This window comes from Macrosteles quadrilineatus, unplaced genomic scaffold (genome assembly GCF_028750875.1).
Source record: "Macrosteles quadrilineatus isolate MER2022 unplaced genomic scaffold, UCM_ALF_1.0 Scaffold_6__1_contigs__length_79288215, whole genome shotgun sequence".
NCBI lineage: Eukaryota > Metazoa > Arthropoda > Insecta > Hemiptera > Cicadellidae > Macrosteles > Macrosteles quadrilineatus.
Window position 1 is genome coordinate 62,644,393 of NW_026542599.1, and position 26,266 is coordinate 62,670,658.

The 26,266-nt window shown below is 35.5% G+C and overlaps 1 protein-coding gene across 1 annotated transcript; it reads left to right on the forward strand.

Annotated features, from left to right (window-relative positions):
- Positions 1-986: 986 nt before the first annotated feature.
- On the forward strand, positions 987-25,110 carry LOC128997119 (uncharacterized). Its single transcript, XM_054422700.1, has 9 exons — positions 987-1,066; positions 1,266-1,317; positions 12,554-12,612; positions 14,066-14,222; positions 17,608-17,788; positions 18,233-18,319; positions 18,776-18,845; positions 20,497-20,648; positions 23,603-25,110. Exons 1-9 carry the CDS (start codon positions 997-999, stop codon positions 23,609-23,611), a joined length of 837 nt encoding a protein of 278 aa, XP_054278675.1. The 5' UTR covers positions 987-996; the 3' UTR covers positions 23,612-25,110.
- The last annotated feature ends 1,156 nt before the right edge of the window (positions 25,111-26,266 follow it).

Here is a 26,266-nt window from a genome sequence, read left to right on the forward strand (position 1 = left end):
GGGGGCTATTATTATAGCCCCCCTTATTTTGAAACCTGCGTGTTTTGGAATCTGTGTCTATTGTAGTCCAGTAGAGTTTTGAGACCTCGAAACTCGAAAGGTTCAATGCTTGTTGTATTCAGACTGGATCAGTATCAATAACTTAGCTCTTGAAAATTTAGCCAGGACCATGTATTGGAAACAACACTCTGTTTTGTGCTATCTGGGAGCCAATACAAAGAATGTCTGTGTTGTTTACCTATTTCATTTGCTACCGTATGTACTACAATCTAAAAGTTCCAAAGTAAATAAACACAATATTGATACAGAATAAGGAAAATTAACTGTAAATAATATAATACATTAGAGAATATATAGAAGTTGGAGCAGGCATCCAACATATATATTGAAAGAATCAAAATGTTTAGTAATATCTGTAGTTTAGATTTATTTGTCTTGTAATATTTATAATAAATAGCTTTTATTAATTTTTAATAAAAAATATATATATATAATTCGTTACTTATTTTTTCTACCCATCAACGACCGAAATTAGTGTTTAGCATCACTTCATAAAGAATTATATTTTATTAACAAACTGCAAATCAAAGATTAATCAACTATATTGACCAATTTAGAAAACTTATTGACAATCACTTTATTTACGAGAAGAATTTAGATAAAATAACTGTTTTTATAAACACAAAGTGTCTTTAGCCTAACGTAGTAGGCCAGTATAAGAAATCTTGTTTGAAAAAATCGTATTGATTTCCCTCTACAAAACAGGATTTTTAACCAAATAATACCTGGAAAATAGTGAAAGATTTATGGAATATTGTTAGTATCATAAATTGTAAAAATATGATGTTTATGATAAAGTTGTATTATAATTTTAGGGCCAAATGGGCTGAAAAACCCGCGCATTCGCCGTACACTGTGTTTCTTATAACCCCCCACCAACCAGAAATCAGCGTCTTCAACAACGGGTTGTGAAAACAGGCGGTTTCGCATTTAAACATGGCAGCTGCTACGAGTGTTGTGGTACTGGATAGAGGCAATAACACAACATGCACTATAAATTTACACGGTAATTTAATATCATTATAATTTTTACTTTTGCTTATGACAATAAACAAAAAATTAATCAATAAGTATTAAAATAATTGGTTTAATATTAAGTAAAATGAGTTTATTTTTTTTAAATGAGGTTATCTCAACCACTTGTTTCTCCCCATGCTGATGGATTGGTCTATTATTGCTTGAATTAAAACAACATTTTATTTCAGGCGCAACCGTAGTGTCGTGGCGGGTGAACAATCAAGAACAATTATTTGTAAGGTAAGAAGTTTCTTATCACAACTTGTGTTAAGTACATAAACTTATTTAGGCCTAACTAAGTCCATTTTAAGTGATTTGTAGGTTAGAAAGTATGTTAAGATAAGCTAGGCCTAAACTTTGGTGGGCACTTTCATGACAAATCAAGTTATTTCTATCTTAAGATATTAATCTGGGAATTCTTAATTTATACACTGCAATAACTAAAGTTTCGAAACTTGGTCACAATCAATCAAGTTAAGTTGTTGTTCCTTCTATAAGTTAATGTTGTTACTTATCGGCAGCCGTAGATTAATAACAATTGATAAAACTACCTATTTGAACCTTTTAACACGTTTAATACCGAGCATGCGACGCCACGATCATTGCCATGGACCGAGGTATAAGTTACCTATAATTTAATCTTGCACATAGACTGGCTGTCACTTGGTTAACAGTACACGCAGACCACGGGCGAAAACCTGTTACACAGTCATCATTTACTGTGTAATACTCTGCAATCTTGTTTGTAAATAATATATTCTTGTTGTTTTTTATAGGCCTAACCTTTTTTAATGTCGCAAACCAGTCTATAGTGAAGACAATAGTAAAAATTATTATATTTTTCTTGAAATAGCCAAAGCGCCGCATATATGTGACAGTTCATTTGTTATGTTTTTAAGTGTAAAAAACAAATTTTTCAAGAACAGATGATTATTGAACAAATATAGAAGCTACATGGAATAATGCAGCATACATACAGCGGACACAGTGATGCAGCTAAGTAAAGAATAGCTTTTCCAACTATCATATGACGTCGTCAATCATCATCATATACATAGACCAAGCGACGCAGTTGTGCGTCAGACATTCCTGTTGACCACTGCAGAGAATTCAGTGCCTTCAAATAGACCGTTACAAAGATATAAGCGTTTTGATAACATTGGAACACCGACGCAAATATACGACGTTAGTCTATTTTAATGTGACTAGCCGTCGCATATATGTGACGGCAGTCTATGGGTAGAAACTAGCCTTCACATATGTGCGTCACTGGTCCATATGAATGAAAAACTTTGTACTATTGCGGTAGCGAACATGTTAAGTTTAATTTTGCTGCTTATCCCCGGCTAAAGTTGAATTCCGATTTGTGCGAAATAGATTGGAAAGAACTGCAAAATTTGCAGTCAACATCATTGAATATTTATCTGAGAAGCTTTCTACCATTTTAAACTTCTAATAAATGTTAATGGATGGTAAGCCCTAAATAATGAGGTACCGGTACCGGTAAGTTCAAATATCATTAGTTATTTTATTTATCGCCATTTCAAAGTAAAGTAGGCTATTTAACTGTTTCTGCTGCATATTAGGCAAGTAGTAAGTAACTTATTAATGAGGTAATTGTAAAAGAAAAACCAGAGATTAGTTAATAGATTTGTACAGCTCCTTCATGGGAAGAGGTAGACCTACTGACCATTCAAACCAGATGTTAGGCTATAGGCTACACCTATGATGAGCAACAGACTGTTCAGTATTAGAAAAAGGTTGTATTAAGTTACACATTTTTTCAAGAATGATTTTGAACTTGTACTTCATATATATAAGGAAAACCATACAGTAGTGGAAAAGACACGAATAGGTTTCAGTTCACATCATCTATAATTGACAGTAGGCCTATGTCAAAAGAGTGGCTTGACCATAAGTATCAGTTAGCGGGAGGAGACAATTTGCGGATGGCAGGAGTAGGCAATCAGCGGCAAAATGACCAGTTTGGAATGGAAACGTTACCAGATAAATTAGAGAGAATCTGCTGTGTATTTAGCTGTGAAAAAAGAAAGAAATCTTAAATACGTTAATATACTTTTCAATGAAATGGCGACCGTACAAAGTAAGTACCGGTATTTTAAGCCAAGTATGAATGGAGATGAGTGTAGGATGAGTGGCGCAATCTTGTAGTCTCCCGAACCATATATGCACTAGAGTGCCAGAAAGGTGTACACGCTGTGTGTTTTGGCCAACACAGGTGCTAGATGATGCTACACCATTTTACTTTTTTGGGCTACTGTAAGTGTAAATGTATAGTTTTATGTTATAAATAGTTGGTTCCATCTTTGTTTTTTGGCATAAAGAAAAACTGTAGGCTTCTTTCCTTTTCTTTTGTATAATATAGCATTAGACGTTATATAGTGCATTTGAGTGACATGACACATCAAAACGCTCTTAAGACAATTTATTTCAAACCCTAAAAAGAAGCTTATTTTTCAAGGTAGGACTTTCAAATTTTGCATGCTTACTAACAAATGTGTGTACACACAGTAGTAATAAAAAATAGCCTAACACAAATATTGATAAAATATTTTTTATTCATATAGGTAGTTAAATCTCTTGGTTGTAGGTAGGTACTCAAAGTTTTTATTTATTTAGGCCCTATTTTAAATTTTTTTACTTACATTTAGTACCTAAAATAAAAACAATCCATTCAAACCTTTATAAATTAATATTATATTTTTATAAAGGTAATTTTATTACAAAATTCTAGAAAAACAAGTTTTATCAAAATATTTGCAAAAATTAAAAAGTTATAACCATTTTATATAAGCATTGCGTTTAAGTACAAAATGGACTCGGCGGTTCTCGATTATACGAATGAAAAAATGCCAGCAGCGAAAGGGCTAGATGAGCAATGTTTGCTTGAATGTACATTTAGGTCTATGCTTCAACAAAGATCTCAAAAACGGCTTCGACAATTTCCTTCAAATGTTGTAAATAATCTGGCCTGAAAACAAGTAATCTGCTGTAAACACTAACTGTTAACTGTATTTTTGGCGGTAAACTGCCAAAAAAATCTAATTATGTAAAAAAGTGAAATTGAAAGTCAAAAATTTTTAACATTAGCCTTATGTGTTGCCATGTTAGTTGAACAAAAAAACGAGGAAAAAGTAAACAAAAGACCTGAAACATGAGCTTATAACAGCCATCCAAAGTCTACTTAACAATTACAAAATACAGTACAAAGTGAAAAACATCAGTTGTTACTATTGAGCAAAGATTTCACTGAAGATTACTCAATGTAGCCTAGGTGAAAATAGTTCCAATCAAATACTGATTGTTTTACTTGGCTTTCTCCTACCAAAACTTAATCCCTGAAGTACTGGGGAAATTTTTATAAACGAGTGATTTTCACCGTCTACTGTTAATGCGTTGTAAATTGCCAGGTTAAAATTCCCATCAGAATATATTGAAATTCCACTGAAACTGAAATTAATGAAAGCCAAAATTAGTCGTAAATAAAATGTGAGTTTATATTGCTTTTAAAATGGAAATAAACTACAACGAGCCATGGCTCGGTCCCAGGGTACTATTAACTAAAGCTTTAATATTGTTTTAAAGTGTAGATTATCCTGTGAAGTCTGTTCTAGAATCGAGTAAACGTTTACCATTTGTTTGTACTTAATTACCAAACATACGGTAATATGAAAGCCTATTCCAGATTCTAGATGAGAGAATTGTTTTCAGACATAAATATATATTTAGTGGAATCAATTATAGTATTTAAAGTTTTACTCTTTAAGCCCCAAAGACTTATTGGTAAAAAGTTATCAAACTATATGTGCGAGTACATATCTTAATGAATACAACTAAAAGCTGTCAATACGAATATGTTGCTACTTAATAGTCTTCATCAAACTACGCTGGGGCTTCGGTTTACAAGTGGTGTTACTGCAAATATATTGCTAGGCCTTGGCCGATTGGTGTAAGGCGTTTCAGTCTGTTCTGGTGTGCAACTGAGGAATTCACATGTGAAAGAGGCACCTTGGATCCGTAGTAATGGCTTAGGGTGGAAGTTGAATCTCAAATCAGACATTTCGTTACATTTTACCATTGTCTTTTGAATACTGAAGTAGTCTTCTTCCCATCTGTAAAACAGCTGGTTTTTTTTTATTTTTTGACAAAATCATAGTTTAATGAGCCATACTTACAGATAGTGCTTTAGTAAAAAATTATATTTTCTCCTTTAGTTATTATTACTGTGATCGTTGATGTAAGATACAAATAAAGGTGGTTGTAGTTTGCAGTAATTTGTAATTTCAAATTATTGGTTTGGTTAAAAAGTTTGCTTGCTTGACAGAAATCAGTACGGTAATCAGTGTGCTCTGTCAAAGCCTGTACTACTGTAAGGTACAATTAGATCTACACTTCATCCAAAAGTGAAAGCTAACTTTTGACTCCAAACTGATTAATAATATAGTCCCTGTATTGTATGGTAGAAAATAACACTATTTTAAGCATTAGGATTGACAGGAGGGGGTTAAAGTTGGTAGTTTTCTTTTTTTGTTATAAATACCTCACAAACAATGAGGTTTAGCACAAAAAATTCATTTCCAAAGATGATAAGTTACAAAAAGTAAAAAATGGACATTTTTAACAAATTGAAAGTCCCGTTAAATGTCCCTGGACGGATAAAATATTTCAAAAAATTAACAAAAATAGAGTTACAAATTTGAAAAGAAGTCACTGGACATAAATATTACTGTATTTTAAAACATTACTCAGTGATACACCACATCCTCAGGGGGGCTAGCTAGGGAGGAGTCAGAAGAGAATCTTAAACTTAAGCATAGGTTGATATAGACATGAAATTAAAGAACTTTGTTAGTAAAGTACAAAGTGTTTGTGCCGCAAACCCGAGCTCAAGCAGACAACTTAGTCAAGAGTGACAGCCGTTGAAAAATTCCTTTGTGATTTTTAAAAGGAAATAATAAATATGAAAACCCGCAAATTTAAATCAACAATGAAGATCAAGTGGTTATAACCTCGCCGTTTTGTAACAGATTTAAAGACAATGAATTCATGTATAGTTTCTGATGGAATAATTTACTTAGGAAGTTATGTAGGTTTTCTATTTGTCACTTTACTCTCCAGACTGGTTGTGGTGAGAGACTTGTCACCTGTCTCTCTCACAGTTGCATAACTGGACTAGGTCAATGTAACCTTCACCTCATATCTCTCTACACCAAACTGGCTGTCCTAGCGACCAGTATGATTGCATATTAGATATTGTACAAAGTGTCTTAAATGTTACTAGGACTTAAAATTTATTGTCAAACATTTTTGTGATTTTATTGTTTTCACCCCGATGTGTGAAATATTTTAACATGTATGGACTACTGTTAAGTAACCTGGAGTTGTAGAGCTCTACAGTTGTTTTTCAGTCTAATTCCAAAGCATTGCACTTGTTTCAGTTTCACATACTGTATTTAATTATTTATTTACGGTTACACCATTTTTTCAGGGTTGACATGCTGATATTGATACAATATTGAAAGATTGAGATTAGATGAACGAAAAGTAATAAATGAATGCAAGTGAAATGTGCAAGGAGCATAATTACTTAGCCTTATACAATTTGCTTCCCTTCTGCCTTTTCTCATGCTTTTTTAGGTACTTTTTTGTTATTTTGTGGAAATTTTTGAAAGGCAGATCTTTGTACAGTAATACTGAATGCTTAGCTTTACATTGTATGAGAAACTAGGTTTGATATACAGTATTACCTTTTTCTTCCTGATAAAATGTTTTATTTTCTGAATGGTGACAAACTTTGACATTTTTAAATCAAAATCATACTACAGGTGTGTTCTGTTAACTCTGTACAAATTCACACATACAGACAGACACACACACGTGCAGACAGATATCACTTTGAAAACACTTTTTTGAGTTCAGGGAGGCCCAAAACGGATATATCCACAAATTATCCTCAAAGCTCAAACTCGAAAATGTTGATAAATTAATACTTTCTCCATATACGCTATGTGTAGCCGAGAAAGTAAAAATGAATTTTGCAAACCCATTTTAATGGGCTCAATATAATGAAAGTAACTCATGACATTACAGTATGTAGTTTTATAAGTTTTTCAATTTTGAAATGCATTATAAATTGTTTAATAAACATTTCTCATTCGCAAAATATTCTGTAACGTATCCCCAAAGCTGCGGTCGCGAAAAAACAAATTTGAGAAAGCAATTAACACTAATGCGGCTGTTTTGTCGGGACTGTGCGCGGAGATAGAAGGGGTTCGGGGGATTTTACGGTGGTCGGGGGGCGAGGGGGAAACAGCTTCTCATCAGAAACGCTGTTTTTGCCTCGACACATCACATCAGCTTTGCGTTACTGAGCTGCGCCGCCACGTTGTTATTATTACCATCAACTTTTTAACACCAACTCACGAATTTCAATGTATAGTAATTTGTACATAATGCAGTGTACGTGTAGAGAGTACGAGAAAGCATACGAAATTTTTGGTATCTTATTGTAAAAAGTTTGGGGAAGACATTGGGTGAAACAAACGATAGTGTAGGTACTGTTTAAAATGTTTATGTTTATAAGAAAACGTGATGCAAACCGTTTTGAGAATATTGCTTCACAAGTTGACGGTAAAGTAAATGTTTCTTAACTATTGAATATTTCTTACTGTACGGTTTCATGCTAAAAGTGAGTTACTATTTACAAAAGGTTCTATTTATTATCAATTCGCAGGTTACAGTAGTATCATGTGTAGGGTTCGTATTGAAATTAGGATTTATAGTATGCAACAGTTTGCTACATTTTAATATTTAATCTCAACGTTTCTCTTCTAATTAAATCTATTGAATCGTACACACAAAGCCCTATCAGCTGTCTGCAGGGCCACGACAGGAACTTGATGGAAACCGTAAATTTACAGACATCACTCATACATCGAATTGCAATTCATACACGTATCTTCTCTTCGTACGGTCGTATTTGTCAGGTTTAATTGTTGCAGAGTGCAGCAAGTTGGTCTAGTGGCAGAGCTCGGATCTCTAGCCCTGGCTTCGGAGCCCGAGATACCGCGTTCAAATCCCGCCAATCACCAATGTGTCTTATCTATGATAATGCCGTGACCCTCTAGGGACAGCCTAAAGTAATGTGTAAATAGAATCTAGCCTAGTGTCCTAAGATGTGAAGGTAGGGAAAAACATTATAGGCAGCAATAAGGGCTTGCTCACAAGCAACGGCTGAAGTATTAAAAACCGCGGTGTAGTCATACTTAAGTTATCAGCGCTAGTGCGATATCTTTGTGTACAACAAATCCCAAAAATATATAGTTGTTCATTATTTATTAAAAGTTTAAAGATATTTATTGCCTTCCCCAATGAAAGTTGGCCTAATTCAAATTCAAATTTTGTATTTGGCCATTAAACATTACATAATAGGCTATGTCTAATATACATAATTCAATAAAATAAAAATGCAATCATCACCAGAGATTGGTTAACAATACAATCAAACCATGCTTAGTTTAAAGTCAACCAGCAGACAAAATAAAAAGTTAAATAAATCGGATTAAAACCATGCACAACAAACAAACAATTCTGATATATGCCGAGAATATCGCGAAATCTAATGACGATTGCTATCTCGAAATAGGGCTAGAGATTAAACAATGCTATCTTTTATGAATAAAGACTCATTTCAAGACGTAATTAGTTTTGTGTTTGTGATAGATGCGAATAGATATTATTAATTCTATAAACCACCGCATACTCGAATATGACGTAAAATAAGTGACTGATACACGGGACATCGTACGTTACACATATTCCTCCTCTGCATAATGTCGAGACCTTTATTAGGTAGAAAATATAATCTTTCGACATTGATTTCTAGATACACCGTTTGTGATAAACACATTAACAAATTCATAGATCGTTGCACTACACTCTCAATTGCATTTAGAAAATTCATCATTAGGCAAGTTTCCAATAGTTCTGCAAATCTCGCGTATTAGATAACGGTAGCGAAAAATTGCATTCATTCATACTGCATTGTATTATTACACTGCTGTATTATACATCACTAGTATACATTATGCCAGTGCATCGACTATCACAGTGTCAGTGTAAGCAGCAGACGACACGGGGCGGCTGAGTTTGTTGCCCCGCGCTTTTTGCGCCCTCCGTTCGCTCGTTCATCACGGTCGACAAAAAGCGCGGCAGCCCGGCTCAGCTCGCCGCCGCTGCGACGTTTTTGCCGCCAAACGTTTTTGTGCGCGGCCGGGCCGCCCGCTCTGCTGCGATCAATACTCTCATTATGACTAATTAGTTATCCACCGCACAACGCACATCTGCACATCCACACGGTGCACAATAGTGCATATCGAATGGTCAATTGTGTTTATAGTTTCATACTTGTGGTGAAAATTAAGTTAGCAACTTATACAGAGTTAAAATTATCTTTATCTTGTTACTTCCTCGTCTTTGCCGTTGGTATTACTGTTATTTTTGGAAACTTTATTTCTCACACCTATTTGAATTTATCTGTGTTTATTATACATAACAAAGTAGTAAACTTTTATTAAAATTGCAGCCCTATCTCAAACTTTAATATTGTTTATGAAGTTTATGGTTTTCTGTTATGAAATTCGTTTATGGAGCTTAATCCTTAAGAAATTAAAATACCACCTTCAAGCAAACAGACATTTTCAGAAACTTAAAAACCACAGCAATGTATTAAGGAACAGTTTCTACAAATATGAATTCTAAAGCAATATGAACACACAATACCTTCTCCATATCGTATGCTAATAAGGCGAGGTAAAAAGTAAGCTTTGGGAAGAAATCCTCTTTTGTGAATTGAAAATGTTGAAAATTACTGTTTTGTGGGCAGATAATATAAAACTGAAACATTTCTAAAATTTTCTTATGATTACAAGAATGTAGGTACATTTAATATTTGCAAATATAACAATCTATCAAACGTTAGCTACATTTTTACTATTGTTTTGTAAAACTACTGGCTAACTAAAAACTTTTTATTTTGCTCCACTAACAATTAAAGAATTCTCCAGATTGAGGAAAATGAAACAAATTGTGTGTCATTATTTCCAGCTATGTTCAAAATTGCTTTCGTTTTTGAAAGACATTTATTATTCATTTTTTTATTTGTAACCTTGATAGTGTTTATTATATAGCATTGTATAGGCTGGTATAGTCCCGGCCACGTAAAGAGAGAAAATGTCCAGGTAGACCCGGTCAGGCCTAATCCGCCGTTGTCAAAACATAGCTATTGTTTTGAAACCGAGGGGGCGCGCTACCCCATCCCAGCGGTCATTGCTACCTCAGCGGTCATTGCCTGCTGCATCTCAACATCGACTAGCCAATCAACGAAGTGACATAGAATTGCGATTCAAATTTTGTGATATTCGTCTTCACTTTGTGAATAAAATGACCTGTCACTTAATTATAGGCGATCACCCGTTCGATTTATAGAATTTGTACTGGTCCGAGTTATTTCTAAGAATTAAAGGGAGGCAGTAGCAATGACCGCTGGGATGGGTTAGCGCGCCCCCTCGGTTTCAAAACAATAGCAATGTTTTGACAACGGCGGATTAGGCCTGACCGGGTCTACCTGGACATTTTCTCTCTTTACGTGGCCGGGACTGTAGTGTTTTGGGTAGTCAATATGAGGAATTAGGCCCCTATTACACGAGGTAGCCTGGCGACGTCGCCAGCGACCAAACTGGCTACTCAGCTTGTCATGGGGCATTGCTTCTTATGGATGTTATTACACGAGGGTAGCCAGCGACGCAGCCACACTTTGGCGACCGACTGGCTACCGAGCCCCGTCGCCACTGTGGAAGCCACTGGCTACCCATATTGGCGACGCTGCGTTGTAGCATATGGAGCTTATTACACTAGGTCGCCAGTATCACATCGCCACTCGGTTAGTTCATATCACGGGGGTACTTGCACACTGTTGTGTTGCGTTCTGTTGTGTTGTGAGTGTGTGAATTGTTCACTTCAGTTGATAAAATGTCTATATCATCCTTTATGACTCGAAGAAACTGGATTGTGACATACGAAAATAATTGAAACATTTTTTATTGTCCGCACAGAGCTCATCAAAAAGGGTGTAATATAACCCTTTTGATTCTCTTGCACTAAGCATTGGATGAACGTACATTTTTCTCTTCCTTTGCCTCCTTTTCTTCAGAAGTAACAGAAGGAGAAAATACTTATAATCACTCATTATTCACTGTAAACACCGCTCATAACAAGTACAAGTGCAAGACAAGCACTCACAACAACGGCGCCACGGCGGTAAAATTCTGGCTACTCAACTGGTTATAGGTTTGGTGGCCAGTGCGTCGCCAGCTACTGCCGCTGGCGACGTCGCCAGGCTACCTCGTGTAATAGGGGCCTTAAAAAACCCTAGTTACATCACTGATATTGTTTCCAACCACAATATCTAGTTTCTATTCTGTATAGCTCCACTAGTAACAGTGTACCACACAGGTGGTCCAGGAGTTAGCCAACCGAGCAGTTTTTACTTCTTCTCGCATTATCTAAATTTGCTATGGATTTACTTTCCACCCTAAGAAATCTTGACTATGTAATCTCTCTTTTCTTTCCTGTCCAATCGTTGTGACCTCTATCAATTTCATTTTTTACAAGTCTTAACCTAAATTGTTTTTTAGACATTTGTTTTTGGTAATCGTGAAAATTTGATACTGGGATTGTACTTACTAATAAATGCAAAAAATGTACATATCAATAATTATCTATAAGTACTAGAGAGTGACCATGGAATTTTATTCCTGAATATTAATGTTTAAAGAAGATGATCTCATAGAGACGTTTGGTAATTTACAGAATGTCTAAATGAAAAAGGGGAACTAATATTCAATGTAAGAGTGAAAGGTAGTCAAAACATAGTAGTTTTAAACATCTAAATCATTACTATCATTGTATGTAGCCTAATATTAAAAAATAGGCAAAATAATGACTTAGGCTGGAATTGAAGTAGATTTACCCTTAATCTTTCTGTAATGACAAATTCAAACACAAGCTGGTACAAAATCTCCTTTGACGTAAGGTCTAAAATCCTTAAGTTTGGCATGGGCTGCCACAAGAGATTTAGGCCTACTGCAAGATTGCAAAACTTCTATTGAATCCAAGTTCTTACAAACAAAGATTACAATTTATATATCAGGGATTTTTTTTATAAAATATAGTTTGAGTTTTACATTTAATGGCTGAGTAATTGTTTAGATTGGTACAGCACGTGGAGTAACAATATTTCACCAAAGGAATTATCTGTGGTTGTTTCAAGTAAAGTATTTTTTGTGAAGTCGTGCAGGTGCTGAGAAATTTTTTTTTATTTCTCTAAAATGTAACCTTTTTAAGCTAGGCTATGTTTTCTTAACTAAATGGCTACATTTGAGTGTTTTTGTTTCAGCAAACAGGCTTTGTTCGATGGCAAGAAAGCTATTCGAGGAGGCATTCCCTTTGTGTTTCGTAAGTACTTTTTTACATGATCTGGCTTTTTAAACATCTTCAGATTCTTTTGGTCCTGTCATAAACTTTTTAATAGCTTTCATTTTAAAATCCTTTAAAGTATTTTACTAAATCGTTTGTTAGGAATATAACATATAATTTATTTTAAATAGGATTTTGCATTTTTCAAGTTTTTGTTAAAAGCTACATTATTTTAGGTAAACATTGCTGTTGAAATGAATGGGTTATTTACTCATATTATTTATTGTGAAAATTATCAGTCTACTTTGCAACTTCAAAACCCATAATTTTGGTTCTTTTTTACAATTTTAGTCTTTTGGTGCTAAAATTTATTTTAATCTTTGTAAAAACACTGACCATTTAACCCTTGTTAATTTGTAACATGAGTCTTTTTCGTAATGACTTAATCAGTAAAAATTGTTTGTTTAATGTTTACTAGGCTAGTATATCAAAGCAGTGATGTTATTTTAGGTTCTTAAGGCATAAACCGACTACTGGCAAGATAAATGTTTGGGAATTAAATCAAAGTGCATCTATCAATGCATAAAAATGAATTAAATTTATGTAAAACTTCAAAGTGAAGTTATACTTTTCATTGGAAGAGTATTCATCAAAAGGCAACTTGAATGCGCCTCAGCATAACAGCTGTTTTGGTTAAACCTTTAATTTTAAAGGTCCAATGAACTTTTTGTTTTGTGGACTAGTCAATGCAGAACGTTATCATCAAGTGTAAAATAGTTTATACTAGCTGAATACCCGTCCTTCGTACGGGGTTGGCTTATAAGTATAAAATGCTTATTGCAGTTATACTAATGCTTTGTGTTTGCAATGGAAGAGGTTTTGAGAAAATTTGGTTCTTTTAATTTACGGAAGCTATAGTATAGCACATATACGATAGCCATAATGTTCTACCACTACACCTAAACAATAAAAAAGTAAAAAATCGAATATTCGCACAATATCAAAACATCATTTTATAAATTAAAAACATAATCTTAACTGTGAACAATCCTACTTTAACAGTTCTCATTGTGCATCACAGCTTCAAATTAGTTATGTTGTCAAAATGAAAAAAATGTATAAGTGCTACACCCTGTTGGTGAACCTTATAACTTTAAATAATATTGAATATCATAGAACAACTTGAGTAATTGAAACAGCTGACAAAAATCCCTTTTAAATATGAATACTCATAAGGTTAACATGGGAAACTCCAGAGCCACTGGGGCGGAGCCCGAAAGGATTTTTGAGATACGAATACGTCTATATGTTAATCGGGAATGTGAGCTAGCATCATACCAAATTTCAGCCCAATCCGACCAGTAGTTAATGCATGATTGAACTTCAAACAAACAAACACACAAACTTTCACATTTATAATATTAGTAAGATTGATACCAGTTTATAAATTTAGTTTGTATTGATTAACCATTTTCATTACTGACGTTTACAGCCCAGTTCGGCCCGTGGAGTTTCGGTCCGCAGCACGGCTTCGCTCGCATCATGAGGTGGAACTTGGAGAAAGCTCCTGAGAGACTGACCAGTGGAGATGTGGAAGCCATCTTCTCTATCATGGACAACGAGTTCACACGCTCCATGTGGAACTATCCGTCAGTACAACTATCATAGCACTTACACCAAGGGAATAATGCAAAAAATCCCTAAAGCTTTTGAGAGAAGCTTTTGAGACATGGTCAAACATTTCCTGCTCTACGAGTAGCAAACCACAGTAGGCCGCCTCTTAAACGACCCTAACAGGGCTGGAGCTAAGTCTTATAACTCAAAAGGTCGGTCAAAACGGGCAATCCCTAAAAACTTTAAAACATTAGGGGGTCCTATTCATTTGGAATCATAAAATCAGTATTCTGAAGTTGTGTGTGTAATATTTACTAAATAAACTACACTTATCTCAATTTTTCCTTAACTATTGTCGATAGAAAAGTCGACAAACCCAAAACAAATAAAGTTAAATACTATCAGTGGTATTAAAGCCGTAGGCAAGAGTCAGTAAAAATTCTTGTGTTAACACCTTTAGTAATATTAATTGATGCGTTCCAAATCCATTATTATAATAAAGTACAGAACTTATTGACGACATTAAAGATAGAAGCAACCATGAGACAGGATATTTATAGCCTGTAACATCCTGTATAGTTTAGCGTATTGTTCCCATCGCCGAGCATTGGAGCGGAAATGCCGAACTTCCTAGAAAGCTGTGGTTAAACCAAACTGCTCTCAAAACAAGCTCGGTTAAAGCAAACTGTAATATTTTTCTAGCGAGGTCAGATATAAACCGATTATTGGTTAATGTGAGGTCGGTGAAGGGGGTTTACAAACCTTAGCATTTTTGCGCAATTCGTATAGAACTGCTAGGAATTATTAGTATTATTGATCTTGAATACGCTACTTAGAAAAGTACTTAGTGAACACCAATTGGTGGGAGGTGTTGTAAAAAGCCTTTGAAAATATTAAATCACTAATCGTATGTTATGTATAACCAGCTATACAAGATACATTTATAAATGTATTTCTGAGCATTTGATATCAATATGGATAAGCTTTTGGAGTACACAATCAATCAAGAACATATGTATAGTTCTTAGAATTATCTGGACTTTGATTGGCTTGTGTGTTTGAAAGTAGACAGCATGAAAATGGCCTGATGAAATTTGATGTTATGTAGAAATATTTATTTAGGCTAGAATGCAATAGATGTTACAATCTGTTTTACCGTTTTTGTGCTTTCAACTGTATTTTGTATTCGTGGGGAAGGGTGGGGAAGTCCTACCCCTACTTTGACATGTTGATCTTTTGTAGCGCCCACCCAGCCTGACTCTTTAGTAGTCTTGACAAACTGAGGTTTTTGGCAAAGCCTAGCAGCTGAGAGATGCTCAAACAATCTTCAGGTTCGATTTGTGGCTTTCCCAGAGATTTTCACTTTCTTAGTGTCAGTGCCATACCGTCCAGCTATAAGTGTAACTTATGGAGTTTTCCATCTTGTTTTTGCAGAACCTGCATTGGTCTGTCAGTGACTTTCCAATAGTACTTAAGTGTTTCCTTGGATTAACATTCTAGCCTGTTTTGGCTCAGTATGCCTTTCCATTTCTTTTTTGAAGGTCTATCAGTATTTCTGAGGATCTTAAGCCGGTGTTGGTCATCCAGGCCTCTGCCTGGACCTTCATGAACTTTGTTTTCTCTCAAACTAACATTAGTAACACAGTAGGACCCCCCTGTAGGACAGTAGTTTGGCCCTGTAAGCTGTTTATCTGCACTCTTCCTGGCCAGGGCATCAACTTTCTCGTTTCCTTCATGTCCCAAGTGCACTACAACCCAATCGATCTTAACTTCATGTGGTGTTCCTTTAAGCTGGGTTTTCCTAGACGCGGAGTCGGCCAGCGGAGAGCGGACAACGGAGAGCGGAATTGAAATTAACATGGCATTCCGCTCCGCTGCTAGGAAAACAGTAACATTAAATTACCTAAGACAAGCTGAGTCCGCTCTCCGTTGTCCGCTCTCCGCTGGCCGAATCCGCGTCTAGGAAAACCCAGCTTTAGAGGGTTTTTTGCACCCCTTTGCTGGTTCTGTCACATATGACAGAATCGCCTCATGTCTAGGAGGGTTTTTGCATGGCACTCAATCGCCAGGACCACTAATTGAAAGACTGTTGATGTGCTACCCACGGCTAGGGAGTTATTGGTTTGTACACCCCCCCCCCCCCCCCCACCCTCGATCTCCTATCCTTTCGCCTTCCCTCTGTGTATAGTATACAAGGCATGCCCTGGCCATCTTGAGGTCACTCTGGTGCCAGTCGCTCCTGTCCCATATCTGGCGTTTTTTTAGTTCCATATTCATACTTGGGAAAGCCCTTGGTATGGACAAGTGTCCAGTCCCTCGCTGAGGATTTAACTAGCCACTGCTACTTATCTTGAGGGATGTTATGGCAGCACGTTTCTTGACTTCCTGCCCCAACGGACGCATGCTCAGATTGCTTCCAGTACTGCTGTCAGGAATGGTTTCATGGTCCCACAGACATCAGAATCTTCTACAGGTTCTGAAGGTTCCTGCACTTTATGCGAGGGCTAGTCAAGGTGCCTGTTCCATGTGAGTTTTTGATCAAGGAAGACTCCTAGGAACTTTGTTTCCTTCACAGTATTCACCTTTTTTCCTCAAATTTCTGGGGGAGGTTTACTCTGCTTCTTGCGAAGGAGACAAGCCCAGTTTTGTCCGGGTGAGGTTCTCCACAGTGTTTGCACATTTCCCTCTGACAGTAAGCACTAAGTCAACTTCAATAGCTTGATGGTCCATGTCCCTGCATCCAAGCTCCCTCAAGATATCATCCACAATCAGAGCCCCCACATAAGGACAAGATGACTCCTTCTTGGCTGACCACGTTTTTTTAGAGTTACCGCCAATCTCTGCCATGACTTATCTGCTATTCAAGATCAACAATAACAATCCAATATGCTATATTCGGGAGAATATCCCTGCTCCTGACTGCAGCTGCTATGCAGTTGTAGCTCACGTTATCTAAGGAATCCTGTATGTCCATTAATAGCCTCAAAAGGATCTCTCGGTGCTCCCCGTCTTCTATCTTTGGAGCTAGCCTGCTTAGAGCCTAATTCAACTGTATTAGTACCGGTAGTGTATTTGTTCATTCACGCTAAGAATTCTTATGTGTAGTCAATGGAAATAATGTATTAGTAACCTAATATATGTGCAGTTATTATAAGGATTGTTGTGGAAATTCTTCATCACAATTATTAGTATTTTATTACTTTGTAGGTTCTCTAAGTTTCCTGTATACTATACAGTTCTCTGTGTGGATTTTCTTTAGTGATTTTCCAGCTGGATTTGTGTACCAAGAAGACGGGTTCAGATACCAGATCCCAAAATATTAAAACTGGGTAATAAAAGTCCCTCAAGTAACATAAACTTCTCACAATCAATAAACTTCAAAGGAATAATCTAATAATCATTGCTGTATGTTTTGTACAGGTTCCGACTGACCTACAGACTGATTTTACGTGAGAAAGAGCTGCATTTCAACATCGGAGTGTACAACCCCAGCAAGGACCTGACGTTCAGTTTCAACCTGTTGTTGCACACATACTTCAAGGTACCAGACGTTCGACGGTGTCAGATCACTGGACTCCATGGCTGTACTTTTATTGACAAGGTAAAACATTTGACTGTCTTTAATTGGTTCATATGTATGTTTACTTTGTCAATGGACTTTGTCTCCCTTATTCTCAGGCATTAAGCCCTTTCTATTCAAACCTATTTCATATTTTTGTTATGCCAACTAAAGTTGACATGCTCAGTAATTTTTTTTTTTTTTTTTTTTAAAGGGTTGTTGAGAATCTTTTATAGACCCACTCATGGAAAAGTCTTAAATGTGTGCCCATTTTTTGGGAATCAATATGCCTCCAGATTGTAATTTTCTAATTACTTTCATATGCTATCTCTTTTGGGAACGATTCCTGTCAGGCAATGTAACATCCCCATCTTATCATGTCCTTGCACATAAAAAATCTAAACATAACCAAGCATGTGAATTTGTTTACATAGTGTTCATTTCGTAACCCTACGGCTTTTAAAATGACAAAAATATTTTCTGCAGACCAGAGAAAACTCCATGTACCAAGAGGGAAGGGAAGCAGTTACCATAAACGAGTGGACAGACCGAATCTACCAAAACACAGCACAGGTAATTGTTGGTTTGATTTGCTAAACTAGAATTGCTAAAATAAGCCATAATTGTTATTGTTGTAAAATATTTGTGCAATATTGTAGCAATGTCAAATTATGACAGGTGACTCATACCGTATACTAGGAGGCTACAATTAATTACTTAGGCTACATGGATCATGTTAAATAAAACCCAAAATACCTTAATCTGTGTATGCAATTTGAACGCAAGCAATAGAAGCAACTCTAATGCAGGATAAGAACTAAAAGGGCATTTACTGAGGTTAGGTTGTAGACTGAGGTACTTTTCCTAGCAAGATACCAATCCGGCCTAAAAACTAGAATTATAAACTCTAGAGTTTTCAGGTCTTGAAACTTGTTTACTATTTAGAACAGTCTGAGTTGTATTACCTTACCTGAATACTAACCAGTATTAAATCCAAATCATTTTATAATTTAATTCTATTTCTTTCAGGAACACATAATAACCAATGTCGTCTCTGGACGCAAAATGAGGATACAGAAATACAACTTTCCAGATACTGGTAAGTCACTAAATGTAGGAGGCTAAAATTCTCTTAATCTTTAAATTAAAATAACTTTCTTCATTTAACAGGGTGTCCACATTCTGGAAAGTCAGGGATAGTCAGGGAAAGTCATGGAAAAATAATTTAATTTGATATTTGAAGGATATTATTGCAACAGTAGTGTACAGTATAATAAAAATATTACAACTCAAATTGCAATACAAATATTGTTATAATATTTTGATTTGTCTTAAGTTATATCTTTTTTGTTAAGCTAATTTTTTGAAACACTGTAAAATCAATAAAAAATTAATAATAAAAAGTATACAGTAAGGAAAAAATAAAGTGAAGAGTGAACTTGGCCAGCTATGGGGACGGAGTAGACTGGGTTTTCTTTTTTCCTTCCATATTTTGAATACCATATTTTTACAAAATGTATTACTCCATTGTTATCTGTTAATACATATTTCAGTATTTTCTGTGAAATAACGTGTCTAGGCAGTATTTAGTGTGTGTATGTTACATTATAATTTTCGAGTAAAGTTCGTGAGTCATGGAAATCAACGGTAAATGGTCATGGAAAGTCATGGAAATCAATGACAAATTTTCTTTGGACACCCTGTTTAAGGATTTATGCTGGGAAGCAACCGAGGAAAACCCGTTGTCGCTGATGATTTTGTTGTACAGGCTACTTATTTGGAATATTATGTCTTTGACAATTTTCTTTAGAATGATTGGCATTCATTCTGAAAAACCTTTTTTGTACATATTATGTTATTTACACAGTTTGCATATAGCCCCCTAAACAAATTTAAAAAAATTACCCTCCTACATTATTGAGAATGTTACTTTCAGCAGTCAATTTAATGGTCCAAATTATGTTTTAGTGATAAGCAACAATGGAATAAAAAAAAACACAGTGACATCAAAGATTTCAAGATCCCTAACAAGGTTTGTGTAGCAATGTGTCCAGTCGTGTAATGTTTCTGTACATCAAACATGTACTGGATACTCACTCAACCATAAGAAAACATGAAGACCTTTAATTGCTTCACGATTAAACCTTAATAATTAAGATAAGCGGAATTTATCCCTAAAAACATTTTGTATCGGTGATATCAAGTACGTCAATTCCTTATGCTTCAGTGACTATGGATTCAATAAGGATTCTAGAATCTGCTAGGTCATAGTGAAATCATGATCATATATTGTGATTGCAGTGCAGTATATGATCAAACTGTATATACAGTTTTCAAGATCGCTATAACATCCCAAGACATCCATCTCAAAAATCGCAGCACTAACTTCCGCTTTGGCAGCTTAATTAAGACCATCTCCCGTGGTCCTAGCGGGATCGTCGTCTTCTGCTTTTCGAAGCTAAATTGTGAACATCTACAGTTTTGGGAGCATGCACATCATCTTCCTTCTTATTTCAGCTTTAATTTTCTGACTTGGTGTTCCAAGTGTTTGGGCTAGGCTTGGCTAGGTGACCCTACACTACTGCCCCTTACAATTTGTTGCAATTTGCCTGTATCTGGCCAAAGATTCTTAACCCTTATCAATGTCACAAAATATATGCACATTTCACCATGTAAAAATTGTGATAAACTGAGAATCTAATTTTGTTGTTTAAGTGGGGACCCTGATGTAACAGTGATTGTTGTTGTAGTGATATGGAACCCCTGGGTGGACCAGAGCAAGGAGCTCAGTGACTTTGGAGATGATGAGTTCCCCAACATGGTGTGTGTGGAGGCTGGCCATGTGTCCAGTCCAGTAGTGCTTCTGCCAGGAACTGCCTTCGAGGCCAGTCAAATCCTCCAGGTATAACACAATTTTATCATACTAAGTTGACTCATTCAACATTATAGCTTTTTGAAATTTAAAACGCCTGTGTATTTGTATCTCTTTTTCAGTATTGAACACTAAGTTTAAAAAAGTGTACTAGGCCTATATAAAATTAAAGTTTCTAAATGAAGATGGTGAATAAAAGCTATCATGAAAAAAGAAGAGATTGTTTACAATCAGTAAATGTTCAATAGTTTGTTTTGACTAGAACCGAAATCTTACTTGGAAGGGTTATTCTTTGAAATCTCAGGATGGAAATATCAATAAATGCTGACAATTGGTTACTTTAACACAAAGTGGAACTACAACAGGGCCATCGCGTGGTTAGGGATTCGGGGCGGGTGCGTGGGCGAAGGGCGCCTCGGAAGCTGCAGCTATAAATAAATAAATAAATAAATATATCTTTATTGTCACATAAACGTTTTACAGATTACATAGCATAAGCTACAAAAACAGGTGACATTGTCAATATAATCATATATCATAATAAGTACCTAAAATACTAAAAAATAAACAATGATTCTTACAAATAATTATTTGGGTTATTTTATAAAACATAATATTTGCTAATTTAAAAAATTACCATCATTCAAAAATTCGTCAATACTATAATATATTTTGTTTACAAGAAATGAGGCAAGGCTGCTTTTAAAAGACGTTTTGTTTATTAAATCTTTATATTTTGGTTGCAGTTTATTAAACAATTTCTTTCCCATATATTTTGGTGTTTTTTCTATTAATTTTAATCGGTGAATCGGAAACTGAAAATTCTTTTTGAAACGGGTGTTATATGGATGGTCAAAATTCTCCGCACATAAGTTTTCAAAATTTGATTGTACCATTAATAAGGATTTAAAAATGATTAAACTTGGTACAGTCATTATATTAAGTTCTTTAAAAATTGGTCTACATGATTGTTTTCGTTTAGCAAATGTCATTATTCTTAAGTATTTTTTTTTGAACTTTAAAAATCTTTTCTATTTCTGATGAGAATCCCCAAAATTCAATCCCATAATGCAATATTGAATAAAAATAGGCATAATATATCATTAAACGTGTTTTCATATCCAAAATATTTCTCAAACAAAGCATTTGGAAACAGGCAGAATTAAGCTTATGTAATATGTTTTCAATGCACTTGGCCCAGGTTAAATTTGAATCAACATACAAACCTAAAAATTTTGTACATTTGACAGTTTTGGTTCTTGTGTTATGTATGAAATTTTGGGATTGTATCGTATTAAATTTTACTAGTTGTGTTTTTTCTGGATTTAATTTTAGTCCGTTTATTTCAAACCACCTTCTAAGATCCATTAAAGCGTCTTCTACTTTCACCCATAAATCATCCTCCGTTTTAGCTTTAACAACAGCAGTTGTGTCATCTGCATACAGTATTAAATTATGAGAAATATTTTCAGGTAAGTCATTTATATAAATTAAGAAAAGAAGAGGGCCTAAAATAGAGCCCTGTGGGACACCTACTCTAATTTCACTCCATTCAGATTTTGACTGCAAGCCTCCTTTTAAAATAACAGTTCTTTGAAATCTACCTGTTATATAAGATTTCAACCATAAAATAGATTTCTTAGAAAATCCATAAATTTCCAGTTTTTTCAAAAGAATGTCATGGTTGACACAATCAAAAGCCTTGGATAAATCACAAAACACCCCCATTGTACTCTGTGACTCATCCAAGGCCCATGACACTTCATTAACAAAATGGGATATAGCGGTCATTGTGCTGCAACCCTTTCTAAAACCAAACTGTTTACTACTAAATATATTGTATGTTTCCAAGAAATTATAAATTTGTTTATAAGCAATTTTTTCAAAAATCTTGGAAAAAGAAGGTAAAAGTGATACAGGCCTATAGCTTTAGGAGGTGCCACGGTAAAAGTAGGCCAGAGGTTTAAAAAAAATTGACGTAAATAGTATTAAGTGTGTGAGCGGCTAGATTTTTATACCAAGCAGAACCTAGTGTATAAGCTCGAGGGATCAAGCACCAAGTCAAAATATCTAGCTCGAGCTTTTAACATTTCTGTGATCGAGGAAGATAATGATCATGTTTTGAGACTGTTGCGGATGGTCAAGATTTGGCGCCGATTGCGGAGGATGATGATTATATTTAAGTTACCAGAGGAGATATATGACAGGATTTGGCTTGGGCGCAGAAAACAATGATGATGTTTTCATGGCAGCAGGAGATTTTTAGGATTTTTTCGCGTTCGCGGCAGACGGTGATGATAAAATGTACGACCGCAGGAGATAATCTTTTTCCGCAATTGCAGAAGACCAATTGACACGATTGCAGAGAATAGTATGATTTTGCCACTATCGCAGAGTATGGTGACTATATTTCCGCTATCAATAAATATATATTAAGGATTTTGTCAAAATCACATAAGACAATGATGATGTCCATAGAACTGCAGAAGGTAATCTCGATTTGACCATGATTGTAGAGGAAAATGATTAATATTCCTGTTACCGATGGATATATTCAGGATTTTACTGCGATCACTTAAGAGGAAGGAATTTTTTGTGACCCGGGGGTATTCAGGATTTTGCTGCAATTGTGGAAAACAATGATTATGTCTCACGTAAATTGGTATCCCAGACAGCCACGCAACCCTGTTTTGGGGGGGATGGGGTCACCTGAAAAAAAACCTGCCCCGGGCCCTGGCCTGAACTACAATTATAGTTTGTTGAGGGCTATCTGTGAATTAAAATCTCAATAGAGCTCCCATAGCAAATAAACAAGTTTTACAACGGAGAAGTTTTGCATTGTGTAAGTCAGCTGCGAGGTCAGTCATCAAGTCTCTTTTCAGATGGTGGCCAAGCAAGAGGGATTTTGCTAGTACATGTATCCCTCCACCTTGTCAATCCTCCACCTCTACTGTATATGACTACAGCTGATTGTCTGTCTATAGGTGATGTGAGTGGAGGGGAGTGGTGGAGTGATAGGTGGAGGTAGGTTGGGAGGTAGTGTACGCCACACAGGTCCAGTGGCTGGAGACAATCCTCCACCTCTACTGTATATGACTACAGCTGTTTGTCTGTCTATAGGTGATGTGAGTGGAGGGGAGTGGTGGAGTGATAGGTGGAGGTAGGTTGGGAGGTAGTGTACGCCACACAGGTCCAGTGGCTGGAGACAATCCTCCACCACTACTGCAGTATCCTACATCTTGGCACACCCTGTATATGACCAGTGCTCCTGTACATCGACTACTGCTAGAGAAGACTACAGATGAAACCTCCCATCCTCCCTGCACTCAACAATCATGTGGGATTTGCTCTCTGAACTTGTGAATCGGACGTTGTTACTACTTTTGAACTGGTTTATCTCATTGTTGAGGTGTAAACAAAGCAAACATATGTCAATGAAAAATTACTCATGTACCACTGATTTTACTTAAGTTTTTAAAGTAATATTTTTTTAAATCACTTTGCAACCTTTTGTCAGTTGTATTCTGAATATTGTAAGTTCATTTTGTGTAAAGGTTGTTTTTTTTAACTAAAACGTAAGATAAAAGGTTGTCAATTTCCTTGTCGATTGTTATTGTTAGCTTAAAACGCATCACTTGGGGTCTTACTACCTCTTTGTGCCGCTCAATTTTACGCCAAAGTGAAAATATTTAATCACATAATCTTGAAGAATAATTAGGGTACTTAAATTGTTGTTAATGTTAGATTATTTTGATTTGTTGTTTCTTTCTACGTCAGTATAGCTACTGAATTTTACAGATTTTAGTTTTAAATTTTGTTTGATAGGTAGTGTAATTTAAAGTTCGGTGTCTTTTCTATTGCTATGCTTACGTAATGACAATTTTTGTTCAAAATAATACTCTAACAAGATTTTCCTACTTTAAGTATTTGAATTACTAGAATATTATAAATGGTGAAATTATATTATTATTGGTAGGCTACTGCTTGGTTATTTGACTCTTCACTCAATATGTTCCTCATTGCGTTACGATTGTTAATTTTGAGATAGTTTGATATTATTTGTTAGATTTTACATGTTTTAAATTCATCGTTTCATAGGTATTTAATTTTTGCACTTAATGGTTTTTCTTATGTTTTGTAGGTTTGTTGTTTAGAAGCCTCCAAGTAAGTGAATTCACATTTCTCTGTTTCATTATAAATATTACTTTTATAAAATCCATAAAATCCAGGAAAATATTGTTTATCTAAACTCTCACATCTGAGTTTATAGTGTTAACAAATATTTGTTAAAAGTGCAAAAAATACCAATGAAAAAGACACATCTAAAATTCTGAATTATAGAGACTGCAAATATAAAACACGCATAAACACTTTATTACACGGTAAAGTTATTAAAGTCAAAACTCTATTATTGATTAAATTGATATCAAGTTTACAAACTTCCTAACAAAAATTTTTCCAAACATTTAGACAACAAAATGTTTTAGACTTTTGTTTACATCATTCTGTGTTTTAAACACATTGTTGTAAACTCTGTTGTACCATCAGATTTACAAATCATTTTATGTGATCACAGTTATAAATAAGTTCTCAGCAAGGTCGTTTATGGTTTAATCAAAGACTTAGTTACAAAAGTTGCAATATGTTAATATTTTTATGTGCTTATACATTTTTACTCATTCCAGTGTTGTATATAAAGTTCCGTCTTCCAATCGGTGCTTGTTCGATGTCCATCTTTATAGTTGACTGTGATTTTACAAGTACTAAGCAATAATCAGATAATAAGTGTTGAATTTGAGTTTTTAAATTAGAACTATTTCTTTTGGTTATCGTTTTCATGCCCCCAGTACACTCTCGCCTCGCCTCGGCGAGCGTTGGCGAATGCGAGAGTGTACTCGGTGCGCTCGTCTTCTCTCGCCTTGACTCGGGTCGCCTCGCCTCGCCCAGCCTCGTGCTCGTCGGCGCTCCGTCAGGAGTCGGTTTTTTGACACGAGTCAAAGGACCCGAGACTGCACGAGTGGCGAGCGCTACTTCCACATCGTTTGCCTCCATTTTGACTGCTAGACAAAGCGAGAGTGTATACAGTTACCTCGTATAAGTTCTCGCCCGAATTACTCGGCGAGCGCCTCGGCGAAGTGTCTCGGCGAGAATGTACTGGAGGCATCAAAGATTGCATGAAAGTTAAATTTTCCATTTACTTTAATCCATTTCAATGGCTAGAGCTCCTCGCTATCCGACCAAGGATTTATAGAGTCATCTGAATGACCAGAATATTCAACCATTTAACTGTGTTTCCGCTTCCACCTAAGCATCTTTTTTTACTTGAGTCAAAAACTCTTCTCATAGTATTTTGTCTTTCAGCATACTGTAGGCTCATTTTGTTGTGTGTTTTGCTAATTTTTATGCATTTGTGTTAAATGTGGTCCAACATCCAAGTATTATGAGGGGTTCTAACGTTAAAGGTGATTTTTATTCATAGTGTACACTTATTATATCATACATTCAAGTAGAATATTTCAAATAGCTATTGTTGAATAAATTACGAATATTTATTATGTTTTAGTTAATGTTTAGATGTTGAGATTTGAAATGTTTTTTCTTTCAAACTTATGAATTAGTGAGTTCCTCTATATATATGTACCGGTAAT

Coding starts and splice junctions, on each gene's coding strand:
- LOC128997119 (XM_054422700.1), top strand. CDS start 997: ATGGCAGCTGCTACGAGTGTTGTGGTACTGGATAGAGGCAATAACACA. Junction 17,789..18,232: donor GCTGTACTTTTATTGACAAG/GTAAAACATTTG, acceptor TATTTTCTGCAG/ACCAGAGAAAACTCCATGTA. Junction 18,320..18,775: donor TCTACCAAAACACAGCACAG/GTAATTGTTGGT, acceptor TATTTCTTTCAG/GAACACATAATAACCAATGT.